Here is a 16371-nt window from a genome sequence, read left to right as displayed (position 1 = left end):
TTTTAAATGAACAATCATTCACCAGTTTTATCTCATCCCTTTCAGGTATTGTCCTAATATTTTCAATGACTTAATGCAAGAAATAGGTGTGATGCTGGGATGGTGGCTGTGCCTACATCATATTTATAGTCAAGTTGTACACTTTTGTCAATAAATAATGTAAGATTAGACACATTGTAATCCTACTTTATATACTGTTACTATATATTACCTGGTGCTGAACACTGTCAGGGGAGAGAACTCCATCTTCCCAGTCTCTTATGATTGCTTTTGCAGCCAGCCTATGAAGGTTCTATTGAGAAAAAAACACAAATTTTACGCGATTTTTATTACACTTTTAAATAAAATTACCATAAAAGTTTTATAAAGCCTTTTTTACACTACCATGTCAGAATTTATAAAAACAAAATCATTAAAAGAAAACAGGCAGAAAGATACTAAATGAATACTAGATGCCAAAATGTCTAGACAATATTTGTAAATACATGCTGTAAATACACCAATAAGTTTGGAAAAGAGTAGATTCACCAACATCTAAGATTTTATGGAAATTTCAACTCATCTTCTGAATGGTACCATTTCCATATCAAAGGTTCAAACATTATGTGCATTGTGGAATCAGATCACAAAATATGGCCTGAATACAGTTCTGAAACAATTAACTATAAACTAAGAGGTCTAGTGTTAGATCCTCATTCCAAGTAGTAGTTTGCATGCTTTTGACTATCAAATAGTTTGCAAAGATTTGTCATAATATTTAGGCTTTTATGAACACCTATTTTACCCCTTTTGGTCCCTTTTTTTAAAGAACAGTAAGGTTTATTGACCCCATTTCATATTGCAAGCTTCCTTGAGCAGTAGGTAACAATATATAAAAATTTCATGACATTTGATTCGCTACAACTCAAGTTATAACGAGGAAATGAAAAAATTAAGAACACTGACAACGTAAACGACTACAACATCATTACATAACATAATACAACCACAACTATTTGTTGTCTTATAAAAATAACTTTTTTCACCAATTTGGCTAAATTTTCACTCATAAACAAAACTATGGAAAGAAAATTGGAAAAAGATGAACATGTAAGACATATTGCTTTCAATTATTTTCAAAGAATAACACCAGTAGTGGTTTTATGCCAAAGACTATAGACCAACAGTTTATTCCCTTAATAAAGTTTTACCTTTCCTTCAGTAACACTCAGGTCTGATGTAGAAACTACTGTAGAAATTTCCTGTCCTCCAATCTCTGCTTTTAATGTGGCCTGAAAAGGGGTTCCAGTGATAAAAAATACTTAAAGTTCGGAACAACAATAAATAAAATTTCAAAAAGATTTGATAAGTTTTACTCAAGTGCTCGTAAATAAATGACTGATGATGACAGATTTATGACCAATGACAATGATGACAACAGGGTGATACCATTTTAACATGTGAAACTTTTAAGTTGGATAATTGCCCATTGGAGACATTTAATATATTTCTTCATTTATAGATAATGCCAAATCTTCCAAAATAATTTTATCTTGAGCAGTTCATGAGGCACTAATAATTGGCATGACAACAAAACTTTAAACAGAATACTAAATTCACATTAAAATATGTAAAATATAGTAATTAATTATACAACACGCATCACAAATGTCAATATTCTTACCATTTTACAATTATTGATAAATCCATACACCACTAGTCGGGAGCCATTAAACAAAGCTGTTATCTGTTGAGGTGCCTGTATTGGTGGAGGGTCACTATACTGTTGCCAAGCAACAGAAACAGAGGTCAGAACTGGCTGGGATGCCTTTTGGATTTGGGATTTCACCTGTAAAATATGTCATCATATGTGCAAAACAGACATTTTATACAATCAAACTAGGAAGACATTACTCTGAATATTAACAGAATCATGCATAATGTCTATTAGCATCAGCTCACATCCAGTGGTCAAGAGTCTGTCTACATGAATAGCTGTGATTCATAACAATAAAATGCTTTACAGGCTGCAGCTTGATATGATCACAAATGTAAAACAACAGATGTCAAACAATAACATTTTGATAACAAATCAGATCTTAATATCAGCAAAAATATACTGAATTCAAAAAGATCAAAATCTAATAACACGGCCTGAACATGAAAACAGGAAACAAAGATGATTTACATACACAATGAAGCGAATAAAATAGATTACAAATAAAAACTGAAGATAAGGAAAAGAAGATTTCACACAAAAAACCAAAGCACTTGCAATATGAACTCCAATAAAAAAAATGAAAGACAACAGGTGCTCTGTAAGGGTAAGCATGATCTGCTCCCCCAGCAACACCCGTCATTTTGCAAGTGAGTATAATCCAGTAATAGTCTAGCAACAATAATTACATGTTTTATAAACCAATAGTGAAATTTCAATGCATTTACTTACCTTGCCTTCCCATTTAGATTTTGCATGAGAATCAAAATATTCATAAGATCCTGCTCCAAGTCTAGATACAGCCTTCAGAACATGTTTGTTGGGTGTAGAACTGCAATCAGAGCAATTAAGAAACATTTGAAAACCGCGAAATTGTTTCACAAAAACATTAGCTAAAATCCTTTTATCACCTTATATTATACTTTTCTTTTTTTTTAATGATTTCCTTTATGTTTTAATTGCATTTTATCTGATTTGCATTAAACCATCATTGAAATTGGTTTTTTTTAAGGTTTTTTTTAAAATGGTTTGTTTTAATAGGAAAACAACACATAACTAGCATGTGAAATTTAAAGAATCTTAACAACAAATTTAATGATATGTTTTCCTTAGCACTCCTTGATCAATAAAACCTTGTGATTACAGATACTGGTACTCAAATTTTCTCAGATAAGGCCTAAAAAAAAATATGTGTTTCCGGTAACACCCTTTTCAAAATTAGGGTAGGTAGGTAGAATTTTTTTGCGGTCAGGTTTTCCGCATTATGGCCTGACGACCACAGCATGTAACATGCCAGGGTTACCCCATTCCACCATCTGGGGCACACAATCCAGTTGCTCTGTGGGCAGAGTGCCCATGCCCCCGGCCAGGGTTCTGAGAACTATTTAGTCACCTTTTGCAACAAGCTTAGCGCTACTGCAGGCCTATTCTTTTGACACCCAGACCTCCACGGGGCATATCAGAAGTGAACATGTAAAATTGTTAAATTGTACTATCTCCCTTTACAAAGGCCTCTATTCACATCTACACACAATGTCTAACCTTCTAAACAAGTTCATAAAAATCAACAGAACAGTTTAGGAGAACTTGTGCTTACTAGATATGTGTACAGAGAGACAGACAGACTGGGTTATTCCTTATACCACAAAAAATTGTTTGCAGAAGTATGATAGATACAGTCATACTTGATCTAGAGGGTTTAAAATCAAAACCTTAATTAGAAATTAATATTAATTTGCCTTCTTATTACCTGACACCAAATGTAAATATTCTGGTATGTTGACAATTTTCATGGACAAATTTCAGAGTTGTCTCCTCATTGTTTATGTGGCCATCTGATACCAGGAACACATTTCTCAGTGAACTATCTAGTTTGAGGAGGAAGAGGCTACACAGAGGTCTGTATACTTCAGTATTACCCATGTTGGCTTGGATATCCTATGTAAACCAGTAGGTGAAAACAAAATAATTTATCATCACTAAAGAAGGGCAGAGCACTACATATGTACATTGCAAAAATCTATTTTTAGTAACAATTACCTTCAAATCAGACTAATAAGTGTTTTTTTTTCTGGTCACTAAAGCATTCATCTGTTAGTGTCATTTGAACAGAACACAAGTAATATCTTTGAAAAAAAAGATAGCTGACACTGTAAAATTTTGTTATTTTTACTTATAATTTTCTCCATTTCATTCAGGAAATAACACATGGCATGCAATTCCAATTTTCAATACACTTTTTTCAAATCCCATCAAGTTATCAGTATTTGGGAAACAGAATTACAATCAGGTGACTTGTGTTTCCATAGAAAAGCATCTTTAAGGTCAGTGTAAATAGGGTAACAAAAACCAACAGCGTCGGAAAAGTACAACAGTAAAAAATCAAAAGAATGAAGGACTGAAGCAAACTTGATACATGCATATAAAATGCATAGCAATTTAAAACAATTCCTTTGACCAAAACCTTCAAAATGCATTTGTTTAGCCATTTAAAGTCAAATTTTGGGTTCCCAGGCAATCAATTTTTAATGACAACCAAAGATATATTAAAGTAAGTTTCTTTACCATTTTTTTTAATTCAAAAATTGAGAAGTGTTTTTCCCCACTTTTCATTGATATTGGATAGGCCCTTCATACATGTATGTATTTTCAAATATTAATTCAGCCTGATCTAAAGAAATTTTATTTCTGACTTTAAAAGATTATACCCACTATTATTTCACATTACCTCCATAAAATTTTCTGCTGTCTTTAGGCTTGACTTTGACTTGGCTTGACTTGTCGGGAAGAGTTCTCTATAATCTGAATATCATAACAAATAATAATGTTGGTTAGTACTCAGATATCATGTATGACATATTCTATTAGTTTTTTTTAATTTCTCAATGAAAAATTAAGTAGTTACTGTTACGATAACTATTTGTTGGATGACCTCATATCAAAGTTTTTTTTTCTTTTGGAAAGGACCAAGGTTAGGTATTTAGACACTTTCTAAAATCAATCTACATTTATGGCACTCTTTATGGCCACTTCAACTCAGATCCAGTCTTTCAACCAAATCTGTCTTCAACAAACTAAGCATAAAAAGCTGTGTTAAAATCCATATACATGTATTCAAAACTCTATGATTCAACAAAATAATGCCAAACCATAAACATTTATACCTCTTCTAAATATGATTGTCAATTCAGAAATTATTGCAATGTTTTTATTTCAGCAAAAAAATGTGATGGAACTGAAACTTACATTATGGAGTTTTTAAAATAACTAATGTGGGATTTTTCTGAACCCACATTTTTTAATCAAATGACAAATCACATGTACATTAAACATTAATTTCTAAATTTACAATATACATGTATAAACTTACTTGTACCAAACACTACAACATTAAATAAGCTGTGGTCTGGGAGATATTTTAAAGTCAGCATCAAAACTTTTTTGGCTTCTGTTAAAGCTTTCCCCTTCATTGAATTTGAAAGATCAAGGACAAGTATAACTTCCATTTCATTGTCTTCTGCTGCTTCAAACTCTGGATAAAATGTCAACATGGCTGCCTGAAAAAATTTAAAACTAACATACCATTCAAAAGATAAGGTCATGAACCGAACAAAAGATTCTTTCAGTGAAGTTTAACTTATTTAAGAGTACAAGCAAATGCAAACATATATTCTTTAACAAAATAGAATTTTTTTAACAATCAATCACATCTACATTTCATTCCTAATCTTTCTACAAAGTTTAATCAAAATCTATTGAGGGTGAGGGGGATGAGGAGATATTCAGACAGACAGAGAGACAGATAGAGTGATTTTTGTTTATCACCAATACTGTATTTAAGCACTTGATAAGCAATTGCAATGCAGTCATCTTTTTTTACCTTTAAACCCCAGTAGAAATAAGGCAATAAAGCAATAACAATACAGAGATTCCATTAATGAAGACAGTCTTCCAAATACAAGAAGTTACTTGCTACACCGTGCTATGCATACCCACTCAACCATTTTAGTGGGAAGGGAGACATGGTACAAGTCATCATGTAAAAGCAATACACTAAATACCTAAAAATTCCCTGTAATAGAAGCTGAGAAATCTGTTATGAAAATTTCCATAATACACAACCTAAGTTGATTAGTAAACAGGAAGTAGATAAGCAAGAAATCTGGAAAGGGGAGACACAGTACAAGTCATCATGCAAAATCAATAATCAAATATCTAAGCATTCCCTGTAATAGAAGTCCATCTAAATATAGCTGAAATACTGCTGCTCAGACGTTAAACCCCAACAAACAAACAAACTGTAATAGAAGCTGAGAAATCTGCTTCAAATATTTCCATTGTGCACCACTTCAAAAATAAAAAATTACAAAGTCAATCAGTAAACACAAATTAGATAAGTGAGGAACCTAAAAAGGGAGACACGGTACAAGCCATCATGCAAAAGCAGAATACCAATTTACTTAGCATTACCTCAATTAGAAGATAAGAAATCTGTTATGAAAAGTGTAGAAGACGGATGGGCAAGGTGATTGCAGTATAGCCCCACTCTAATGAGGGGGTATAATATTGATGAGTGGGTATAATTATTGAAATCCTTTGGTGTTATTGAATATCTGAAGGCAACAATATACAATAATCATTAAGAGACTTAAAAAGACTTCAGTAATACAGTATACACCTACTTCAGTCTGTTTCCCCTCATTGTCCACTTCAACCCACATTCTTGGGACATGTATTTCTGCTAACCCTATCAGAAGCTGGAATCCATCTTTAATAGCTTGTCCTGGAGCCATCTCAACAACACAGCTCGTAGCAGTGGACTAAAAAAAGTATATAAATATTTTTTATCATTACTCATACCATATTTTAGTGTGTACAATACACATTTATATATTGTATGCAGTGAAATTTTGAAGGTCAAAATGCGTGATAAAAAGTTCTTTATTAACAACTCTACTTCACATTTGTGGAACTAGAGACAGAAATCCTTCTTTCTAAGAATGACAAAGAATTTCTCAATTCAACATCTTATTTACAAATAGATATAAACATAGTAAAGTCATGTGAATTGTGAAATAAGAAATGACCACTTTTAAAACAACTAAATCATTGGAAACAACTAAGAAAGAAAAAATTCCAAAATATACCTGGAGAAAAGAATTTACTGTAATATGAGATAAATAAAACATAAAACACTTCGGAAGGAACATATACAAGTTCATATAAATCCTAATTGGTCCAACACAAGCTTTATTATGATGTAATATACTTTGCTTTCAAATATTTCACTCGATTTGTTTATTCAAAAGGAATGCATTTTTTAGAAAAAGAAAATGGAAATTAGAACCAGTAAGTTTAAGTAAATTATAAATTGTATAGGGATCTGAACAAAAATCACAATTACAGAAACATGTCACACAATTTTATTGCATCACTATTTTGGTGAAAACAATTATGGGATTATAGTATATATTCCAGATGTTTCAATGGAGTTTAGTATACATACAACACATTGATGTAACTATTATTGATGTAACCTTAGAGAGAGTATAAATACCTTTTTCTTGATTTTATGACTTGGACAAACTACTGATCTAATGTCAAAAGGCATCTGTATAGAGACTTGTATACTGCAATCATCCACTATCTGGGAAAATATCAAACAATGTTTAAATGGTTTGTAGTGTACATGTAAATCAATTCATTCAACATTATTCAAACAAAAAATTCAGTCAAATCTGTTTGAAGTGACCTTCCAAGGCAGAGCAAAACCATGGTCATATAAGACAGGTAGTCAGGTAGTCATATCTGTCTGAAGTGATCTTCCAAGAGAGAGCAAAAACATGGTCATATAAGACAGGTAGTCATATCTGTCTGAAGTGAGCTTCCAAGGGAGAGCAAAACCATGGTCATATAAGACAGGTAGTCAGGTAGTCAAATCTATCTGAAATGACCAAACCATGGTCATATATGACAGGTAATCAGGTAGTCAAATTTGTCTGAAGAGGTCTAAGAGAGCAAAACCATGGTAGTATAAGACAGGTAGTCAGGTAGTCAAATCTGCCTGAAGTGACCTTCCATAGTCATATAAGATAGGATGTTTTAAATAGAAGGCACTATACATGAATATTTTAATCCTACTTGTTTTAGACAGGATATTGCAGAAAGCAGTCAACCACTAAGACAGGTTGCATTGGTTGTGAATTGATGATCATTCATATTTTCAGTTAAAGAGGACTGGACATTGCAATGAGTTTTCAAAAAAAAAATTCCTGCCATTTAATGCTTTAATAATTTCTCAAGTTTTCTTAAATTTTCATGGCAGTGACAGCTCTCCTTAGGTACATATTAGGTACATCAATGGCCGCTGACTGATTGATCGCTGACAGATTGATAACTGATGACAGGTAACCAAACCGACCCAAATTTTGAAGTGTAAAATGATGGATGATATGTTTATGTAAATTTAAGAATTTAACAGAATGAACCCACTTAATTACCATATTAAATTTACTTTAAATTTAAGATACTAATCCACACATTGCATTTTGTTAAAGATTAATGTAAAATAAAAGTAATTAATTGATGTTTAAATCTATTTAATTATTGAAATATGCGTAAAAATTGACAAATAAAACAAGGGAATCTGTAAAATATATTGAACGCTCTGTGGCCAAGTGTATTACCATGGAAACAACATCTGATCCCATTTGTGTCTACAGTATCTTACCTCAGTATTTGTAGCCTCTCGTTTCCATGGTGCCACAGAACCTGGAATTGAGAAATTGATGAGCTCACCCTCAACTTGTAACTCTGCCACATAAGTTATCTTGATCAGTACTATACACCCAGGGGGCAGGTTACCTACACTCACAGTGAATACATCCTGTAAAGTAGATGTACATCAGCCATATATTAGTCAGAACACATTGTTGACTATTCTAATCATAACTGTGCTGTACCAATTTAAAAGTCTCTCAGTGAACTGATAAAATTTCAGCCTATTCAGTTTTCAGTGAGTAGCCTTCTTTTCAACAGTCTTAAAATTTAATTGCAGGTTGATCAAAATTTGGCTGTTATTGTCACTGTCTCATAGTGCTAATTGTTGTCTTTTAGACACATTACCTATTTCCATGTCTCTCTACATAATAGTTTTCCATGGTTAAATAATTTCAACAGTATTATATCTATGTCAAAACTCTTATTTCAAATAAATCTCATTTAAGTAAAAACAAAACTGTGGCACTGACCAACAAGGGAGAGACAGTCAAAAATGACTGTAACTTGTTTATTGGTAACCTGTACTTTTTTCCTTTGATCTTGTTTACAATTATTTCTCTACAAGAGGCATACCCTCATGTGTGCAGGAAGTTAATACAACAAAGCAACCAAAATCACTTAAAACATGGAGTTGGGTTATATTTATTCATCAAAACATTGGGAGTGATTGATGTCATGCAACAACAGTTTGTTGTCCCACTACATGATTTCTTGTGTGACAAAAGTAGTCCAAAATCAAAATTTACATTAAAATGATTAAAAATGCAACGGTTGGTTTATCGATAAACAAAATATTAGTTACTTATGATTTGGTTACTGACAATATCATGTGGAATATCTGAACTCACTTTCACTGTAAACATCAAAATTAACTATATATATAATATTCTATATTTATCTGTCACATCTTGGTTCAATTAATGGCATGTTGGATTGAAGATTATAAATCTTTTAAGTCATGGCAGTAGCCTGACAAAAAAGGACAGTTTCAAAACAATGGGGGAATGATGATTATAATACATGTGTATCACACACTTACAGGAGTCTCTTCATCTTGATCCATAAGATATGCCCCATGTCCTTCACTGATGGCCTTTTTATACTCTTTATGTGCTGTCTCCTTCTCCTTGACTTCACCAACAATATGTTTACCATTGATAAAAGCTTCAAAGCCACAAACAGCAGCCATGTCATCTAATGGGAACACATACTTGGCCTCTATGGTAGAACTACTAAAGTTATGGTATTCTTGTAGAACAACAACCTGATAAATACAATGAAAGAAAAAGTAAAAATACTATCCGTTCAAATGAGGGTAATTAAGGGTCAAAGTAGCAGCAAAAGAACATCGAGCAAAACATTAACTAAAAAAATACACAAGAAATCCAAACAGCATAGACCCAGCAAAATAACTTCGGTAGGATGGTGAACTCATGTGATCCAGGGTGAACAGTTTCTGCTTCTTGCAAGACACCCACAGTGCAGTGCAATGAAGGTCAAGGCCATTAAAACAGGAAGATATGCTAACCACTGGTAGAACATACATATTTTGTTCGTAAGACATTAATATCAAAGGACTAATATATGAAAAATATAATTCCTTTAAAAGTTACTTCAAATTGTCATTTACGCATACATCAAGTTTTACCATAAAGATTCTGTGATCAGGCAAACTGAAAATCTACATGATTGTGCACCAGTTAAGGTTGATGTGAAATAGATTGCAGAAACAAGAGTCATTATATATGTACACAACAATGTTGATGCTATGCAGATTTCCTATCCATAACACAATGCAGAAACCAGTATAATTGACATGGGTCAACTTAAGAGTTCAAGGTCTGTCAAGAACTTCACAAAGTACATGTATGATAAGCCAAGTATCTAACAAACCTGTGAAGCTAAATCCATGAGCTGAGCCCTTATATGAACTGATTCTAGAACACATGATTCCCCAGATGTCGATACAAGACCTGGTTCTATCTTGTCCATAGGATTCTTTACACCAGACACATCTTTTAAATCAACTGAAATGAAAAATACATGTATCTACCATAAATACATGTTTATAGATAAGTTAAGCAGTCCGCCAATGAACTGTTTATGATTACTTTAAATTGAATGCTAATAAAAGGAGCAATGTCAGTCTTCATTGAAAAGATATATTGTGCCATACCTATTTCTTTCATTCTCTTTACTACATACAAATTATAGTATATATTCAATTTTATAAGTAAAAGATGATTGTAAATTTGTGGTTGTATATTTCCAAATAAGACAAAAGTTTCATTTCAGTCTATTAAAGGATTTTTTGTCAAGAAAAGTTTCAAAACAAATATAAATAAAACCCAAGAAACATTAAATAAATAAAGACTTTACTTTTCCCTTCCATATCAGTGTCATCCTCTTCAACCTCCTCCTCCGACAATACCTCTACCTCCACCAATGTATGTGTATCTCCCTTTAATGAGAACTCTACCAGGTATTGTGTCTGTTGTTGATTGATGTTGTATACTACATACTCATCATCCTGTAAAGAACAACAATTCATATTATCAATTTTATTGTTTTACATTGTTATTGTTGCCATTAAGTTTTGTCAAATCCACTGTGATTTCACTAAACAGAACACTGTGATATTTTCTTTCTCGACTTTAACTGCTGTTATTCTGTTTTTATCAATGCCATCTTATTATTGGTCATTGTTACTTGGACTGAAGGTGCAGATTTAGTTGTGCTAACTTATGAGGTGAAAACAAATCTCATGGAGTTATAAAATAATCTATAAACGCAGCCTTCAAGCCCTAGCTATCATTCACAGTTAGATTCACATTCTAAATGTAAGGCCATACAGATAGTGACCACCACAAATATTGGCCACATCCTTCCAACAATTCACAACAAAGACAACATTGGAATTTAACACAGGTGTATAAAGGGAAAAGAAGTGAACTAAATAAGATTTACTATGAATTACCATCTGGTTATAAGGATGAAACGAAACTTCTGAAGCAAAAATATTCTAAAAATATCTGTAAAGTTTCAAAGCACCAAATTTTAAATAGATAATTTCACCTTGAATTCTGATGGCTGTTCATCTGTTGATGCCACACCATGACAACTGTCAAACCCCTCTGGAGGCCCTTGAAGATCTTTATGGTGTTCTGTATAATCTTTACAGTTACCAAGGGCAATGTTACTGACCAACATCATCCTGGTTCCCTTGTGTTTACTTTGGTCTGAGTATTGTATGCTGGTGCTAGAAATAAAGAAACCATGACATTTTTTCCTGGTATCGCTTATCAAGATACTTACATGCAAGTCATATAAATACAACTATGAGTATGCTAGAACGATTTCATAATATGAAAGGGAACTTTTGTACAGTCATATAATGCAACTGCTACTAAAACAATGATATGACAATATTTTTTTTCAATACAAAACTACTTTGACTACTGCTTGTAATAAATCCTGCAACTCATATTGGAGATTTTTTAAAGATTTTTTTTTTTTCAGTTGCACTCTTTTCCTGTGTCTGGACTACTTGAAGTAAGTTGTTAATGCATTGTGTTAGGTCAAAATACTGTGACTTATATTTTGGAAGCGACATAGAACTTGTCAGTATATTTAATCAACCACATCATAAGTGGCACACATTGTAACCAGAAGGTACAAGACCACTATTAATTCCCCTTAATTTTTCCATGTATATGAAAATATAGTTCCACCTTCAATGTTGGGCACCTTTCTCATTTTTTTATATTCGTCTGGAAACTGACTAAAGTTTTGAAACCAATTGGTTAAAATATGTCAAAATTACAAGGGATTTTTTTATTACTCAATTCTGACCAAGTTGTAATTTGGTCCAGTGAAAAATAGGTCACAATTTGGGACTCAGTTTTTTTTTGTCATGTTTACCCATCTCTGGGTCATGTAAATTTACTATAAAAAATGACAATGAATTTAAAAAAAATTACAGAATTTCGAATATTAAATCCCACCTGTAGGAATCTTTGGGCCAGAGAAATTTTATACAGTTTGTACAGGTGGAATTTTCTTAATATGTTCAAATGTGCATAATGAAATGTACTTGAAAATGAAGTGTGGTCTTATACCTAATAAGCCACTTTGGGAAAATCATAACCAATCACCTGTCTATTGCTTTATCATACTCAAGTCGTAAACTCATTAATGAGCCTGAATTAAGATAATTTACATAGTTGCCTTGTGTAATGTCAAACATTAACAAGGTCATTCAGCATATGCCATTCACCAGAATTTATTTTTTTCACAATTTATATTTTCAAATGGGAGTTCAATCTCCTAAGCAGAAGGATATGTTGACTTACCTTGCTGAACTAGCAAAGTAGATTCCATTACCCAGCATTCCTGCATCTGTTCTAGTTCCTCCATGATCATCAACTACTACTTTAGGTAGTAACAGGCCTCTGCAATATAAGGGGAAACATCATCAAACATGTATATTTTAACTTTATTGATAAAACTTCGGCATTATGATTTCTTTTGTCACTCAATGAAAATATATCATTGGAAAATTATATACATGAAATTTAAGAACTATTATCTTCTTTTGACAGTGGACTTTTTAACAACTAATGATATGTTGATTTCGAAATTAAATCAGGATTGTCTTGGATTTTACGTCTATTTTTCTCCACCACAGACAATATCTTAATAAGACCTAAAATTGTGAGAATTAGACTGGAAGTAATCTGTGATCTTGTTTTCTTTTGTATTCCTCACTTGTTTTGAATAATCTTACTATTACAACAGTTTACCTTGACAGTATGCCAACAAAATTCTGAACTTTAGATGCATGGAAGAGAAGTTTGGATGGGTACAAATCTCTTCTAAAGTTATCTGCTTCTACTTGTCGATGAACAGAGAATATATTTTCTATTTTGATGAGTTCATCACTGCAAAAAAAAAAAAAACAATATTACATGTAGTTTAACATGAACTGCAATACAATTATAGAAAGGCATACTTGAAAATATTTGTTATCTATTCATACTGATGAGATTGGGATAAGAGAGAGGGGCATGCTCAGTCTACCCCAAAAAGTCTCACTTTAAATTATATGTAATAATTTTTACAAAAGATATTAATCATTCGTCCATTAAAAAACTTAAACCATTACAATAATGACCCATTCTCAATATTTTTCAAAATCTATAGCTCTGTTACTTAGCAGATATTTGGTCAATAATAATCAATGTCAGTAGTATTTATCGCTTAAAGAACTAAAAGCATTCGTGAATACTCAGCTATTTAGGAGAGATTATTTAGAAAATTGCTGAATAGTTACGAATAAATGGAAGAAAATCTCAATGGATAGTTCCTTTCTCCCATTACAATAACCCCTAGATACAATAGATGTTTGACAATAAGTATTGTCCTAATTACTGGACATAAATACAGTTGGATTATTGAAATATATGTATAAAAGATATATGTGAAAAATGTGTTAAAAGAGTTTTTGAATTCATTAGGCAGCAAATTCCCTTCAAAATCAGTGGTGCACCACTTTAACCAGTAGGACTGGCATGTATGTAAATCAGATATAATTGACCACAGAAGCTATTAAGTAACAAGGAATAGTATGGTACACACAAATCTTTAGTTGATGTTTAATAAATTTAGCTGATATGTTCACTTCACTGAACTGATATATTTATCATTAGAGAGGCCCGTCGAAGGGAGACTGGGTATAAGAAATTTTTAGTACTCACAGAAAATCCTTCAACTAATTTGGCTGTTTTTTTTTCTCACAGTTTGATAGGATGTTGTCTTTTTCACACATAACTTACTGTTTCATGGAGTTGATAAGATGCTCCTTAACCATTTTGTAATCCTGCTCCGTTGATTGTAAGCCTTCAACCCTACATCGTAATGCTTTGTACTTAGCCTCTGTATTACTCCTTACTGACCAGTTCGTGGCTTCACTTACAGACACTAAGTCTTTAATCATCTGTTAGTCAAAATAATAGAGAAAAATAGTATGAAAAGAAATAAAGAACAGTTGGAGTAATCTCACAATAATATCCACCAACTATCAGATATGATTTTACGAGGTCTACAAACAAAGCTGAAGTTGGCAAAATTGGAAAGAAATATACAGTAAAAACAGAATCGGAATGGCAAAATCCGGATTTGATATAGTGGAATTCTGCTAAAAAGCAGAAAAAAATAATGTCTGAACTATTGTGACACATGTAAATTGTTAATGTTTATAATTCTGTATGATTGTATAATTTCATGGCCTAACCACAATGAGGTTGACAGTCTCTGCTGTTTTATGCTCTTTAGTCCAAAAATGATTTGTTTTCTGTTTTTTAATCAGCATGTAATAATATTTAAAATATTTTTTATCTTTCTTTCTGTGAAAAGCTTGCAATATGTTTTCTGATATATAATATTTATAACCCTATCAATAGTGCATGAACATGTTGAATGATTCTATATCTGATTGATTTAGAGATACTGCTGGGTATCATTAAATTGTGCTCAGCTGAAGCAGATTTTTTTTCTTTTACGGAAGTGTTTTTTTTTTTGTTTTTTTTTTAACAGCTATTTTCGGTCGTTCATGCAAGTATGAACGGATCTCGGAGCTCCCAAACTCAATGAACTGCCGAAGGCCTTTCATGTAATATTTGGAAGTGGAGAGATCTGTTCATACATGCATGAATGATCAAAAATAACTGTTCAATCCTTATAATTCTATCCGACAGTCAAAGTTACCCTCTGACAGCCTCAGTCATTTATATCGATATACTGTGTTAGTGTTTACACTTCAATACACATACATTCCTTTGCACACGTATAGGAGAGCAGACGAATATTTACACATAATCGGCTGCACAATGACAGTGAAGGCGGCATGGATGAAGTGATAGTTGGCATTGAAAAATACGAGATGTAAACAATTCAACAGGAATATAATTATTAAGGAATTACAACAAGGAAGAAGGAAAATTACAACAAGGTGTTTTTTAAGGGTTCAGTCAGACTCAGTTATAAGTTTCTTTCCCTGAGCTGAAAATTACTCTCGATAAACAAACTTGACCAGTAAAATCAATGTGCATGTAATAAACTATTCTTCCGGCTATATTATGCCGTTCAGTTTATTGCCACACTTTTTTTAACTATACAGCCGCAATATTGGTTTCAAGTGGACTGGTGTTCATACATGTATGAACGATCTGGCGAAGTTCATGTATGTATGGACTTTCTGACAACGACGTTCTTGACCAATCAAAAACAGCTATAAGAAAGAAGAATCTCAAGATTAGAATTATTTAGCATTACCTGACAAATGTCTTGTTCCCTTGACAACCATGACCTCAATGCTGTAACTTCTGGATTTCCTTTGTGGGGTAAGGCTTCATAGAACTCCTGAATCAATGGTCCACTCTTTGTGTCATTATCTTTTTGATTTATACAATCTTTTATTTTCAACAAAATGGCTTCAGCTTTCTCTATCTAAAAGTTAAATAAACTGCAAATTAAACACAAGCATCATGTTTTTCACATGCATATTTTGTTACATCATTTTTTATTGCACGTGTCAATGGTAAATGTTTGTTACATCATATATAATTTTCAAGATTATCTTGACCAATAAGAATTGTATTTAAATAGTAAAAATACAGATTTAGATTCAGTTTCAATAGCTTATTTAAATCCCACTAAAATAGTTAAGGAATGTTTCTATTTTTTTAAAATGTTATACAAAATACGCAATTGAATCATAAATGAGGCACTATTTTGTTCTAAATCATTTGAATTGGGGAGTGGGGACAAATTGATGCTAATGACACCATAGTACTTAGCCAGGTCATTACAAAATAACCTGGTTTGCTCAAAGAGAA

General features: G+C 32.4%; 1 protein-coding gene across 6 annotated transcripts in view; it reads right to left on the bottom strand.

Moving 5' to 3' along the window:
• The window catches only part of LOC148614343 (protein mono-ADP-ribosyltransferase PARP4-like), a 65648-nt gene that overhangs the window by 35631 nt on the left and 13646 nt on the right, over positions 1–16371 (bottom strand). For all 6 annotated transcript variants that reach the window (XM_088588438.1, XM_088588435.1, XM_088588439.1 and 3 more), the window contains exons 9-26: positions 15809–15982; positions 14311–14471; positions 13279–13416; positions 12829–12927; positions 11552–11735; positions 10856–11006; positions 10370–10503; positions 9516–9740; positions 8427–8582; positions 7254–7343; positions 6379–6516; positions 5067–5253; positions 4425–4498; positions 3447–3634; positions 2429–2528; positions 1664–1828; positions 1191–1271; positions 212–292 (exon numbers count right to left, since the gene is read on the bottom strand). In XM_088588438.1, coding sequence (XP_088444564.1) covers positions 212–292; positions 1191–1271; positions 1664–1828; positions 2429–2528; positions 3447–3634; positions 4425–4498; positions 5067–5253; positions 6379–6516; positions 7254–7343; positions 8427–8582; positions 9516–9740; positions 10370–10503; positions 10856–11006; positions 11552–11735; positions 12829–12927; positions 13279–13416; positions 14311–14471; positions 15809–15982 — 2526 coding nt within the window. The remainder of the gene's footprint in view (positions 1–211; positions 293–1190; positions 1272–1663; positions 1829–2428; positions 2529–3446; positions 3635–4424; positions 4499–5066; positions 5254–6378; positions 6517–7253; positions 7344–8426; positions 8583–9515; positions 9741–10369; positions 10504–10855; positions 11007–11551; positions 11736–12828; positions 12928–13278; positions 13417–14310; positions 14472–15808; positions 15983–16371) is intronic.

Source organism: Perna viridis, chromosome 6, assembly GCF_037379345.1.
Source record: "Perna viridis isolate PV_CMFRI_1.1 ecotype Kerala chromosome 6, ASM3737934v1, whole genome shotgun sequence".
Classification (NCBI taxonomy): Eukaryota; Metazoa; Mollusca; class Bivalvia; order Mytilida; family Mytilidae; genus Perna; species Perna viridis.
The sequence above is the reverse complement of the archived record's forward strand: the minus strand, read 5'-3'. Positions and strand labels throughout refer to the sequence as shown.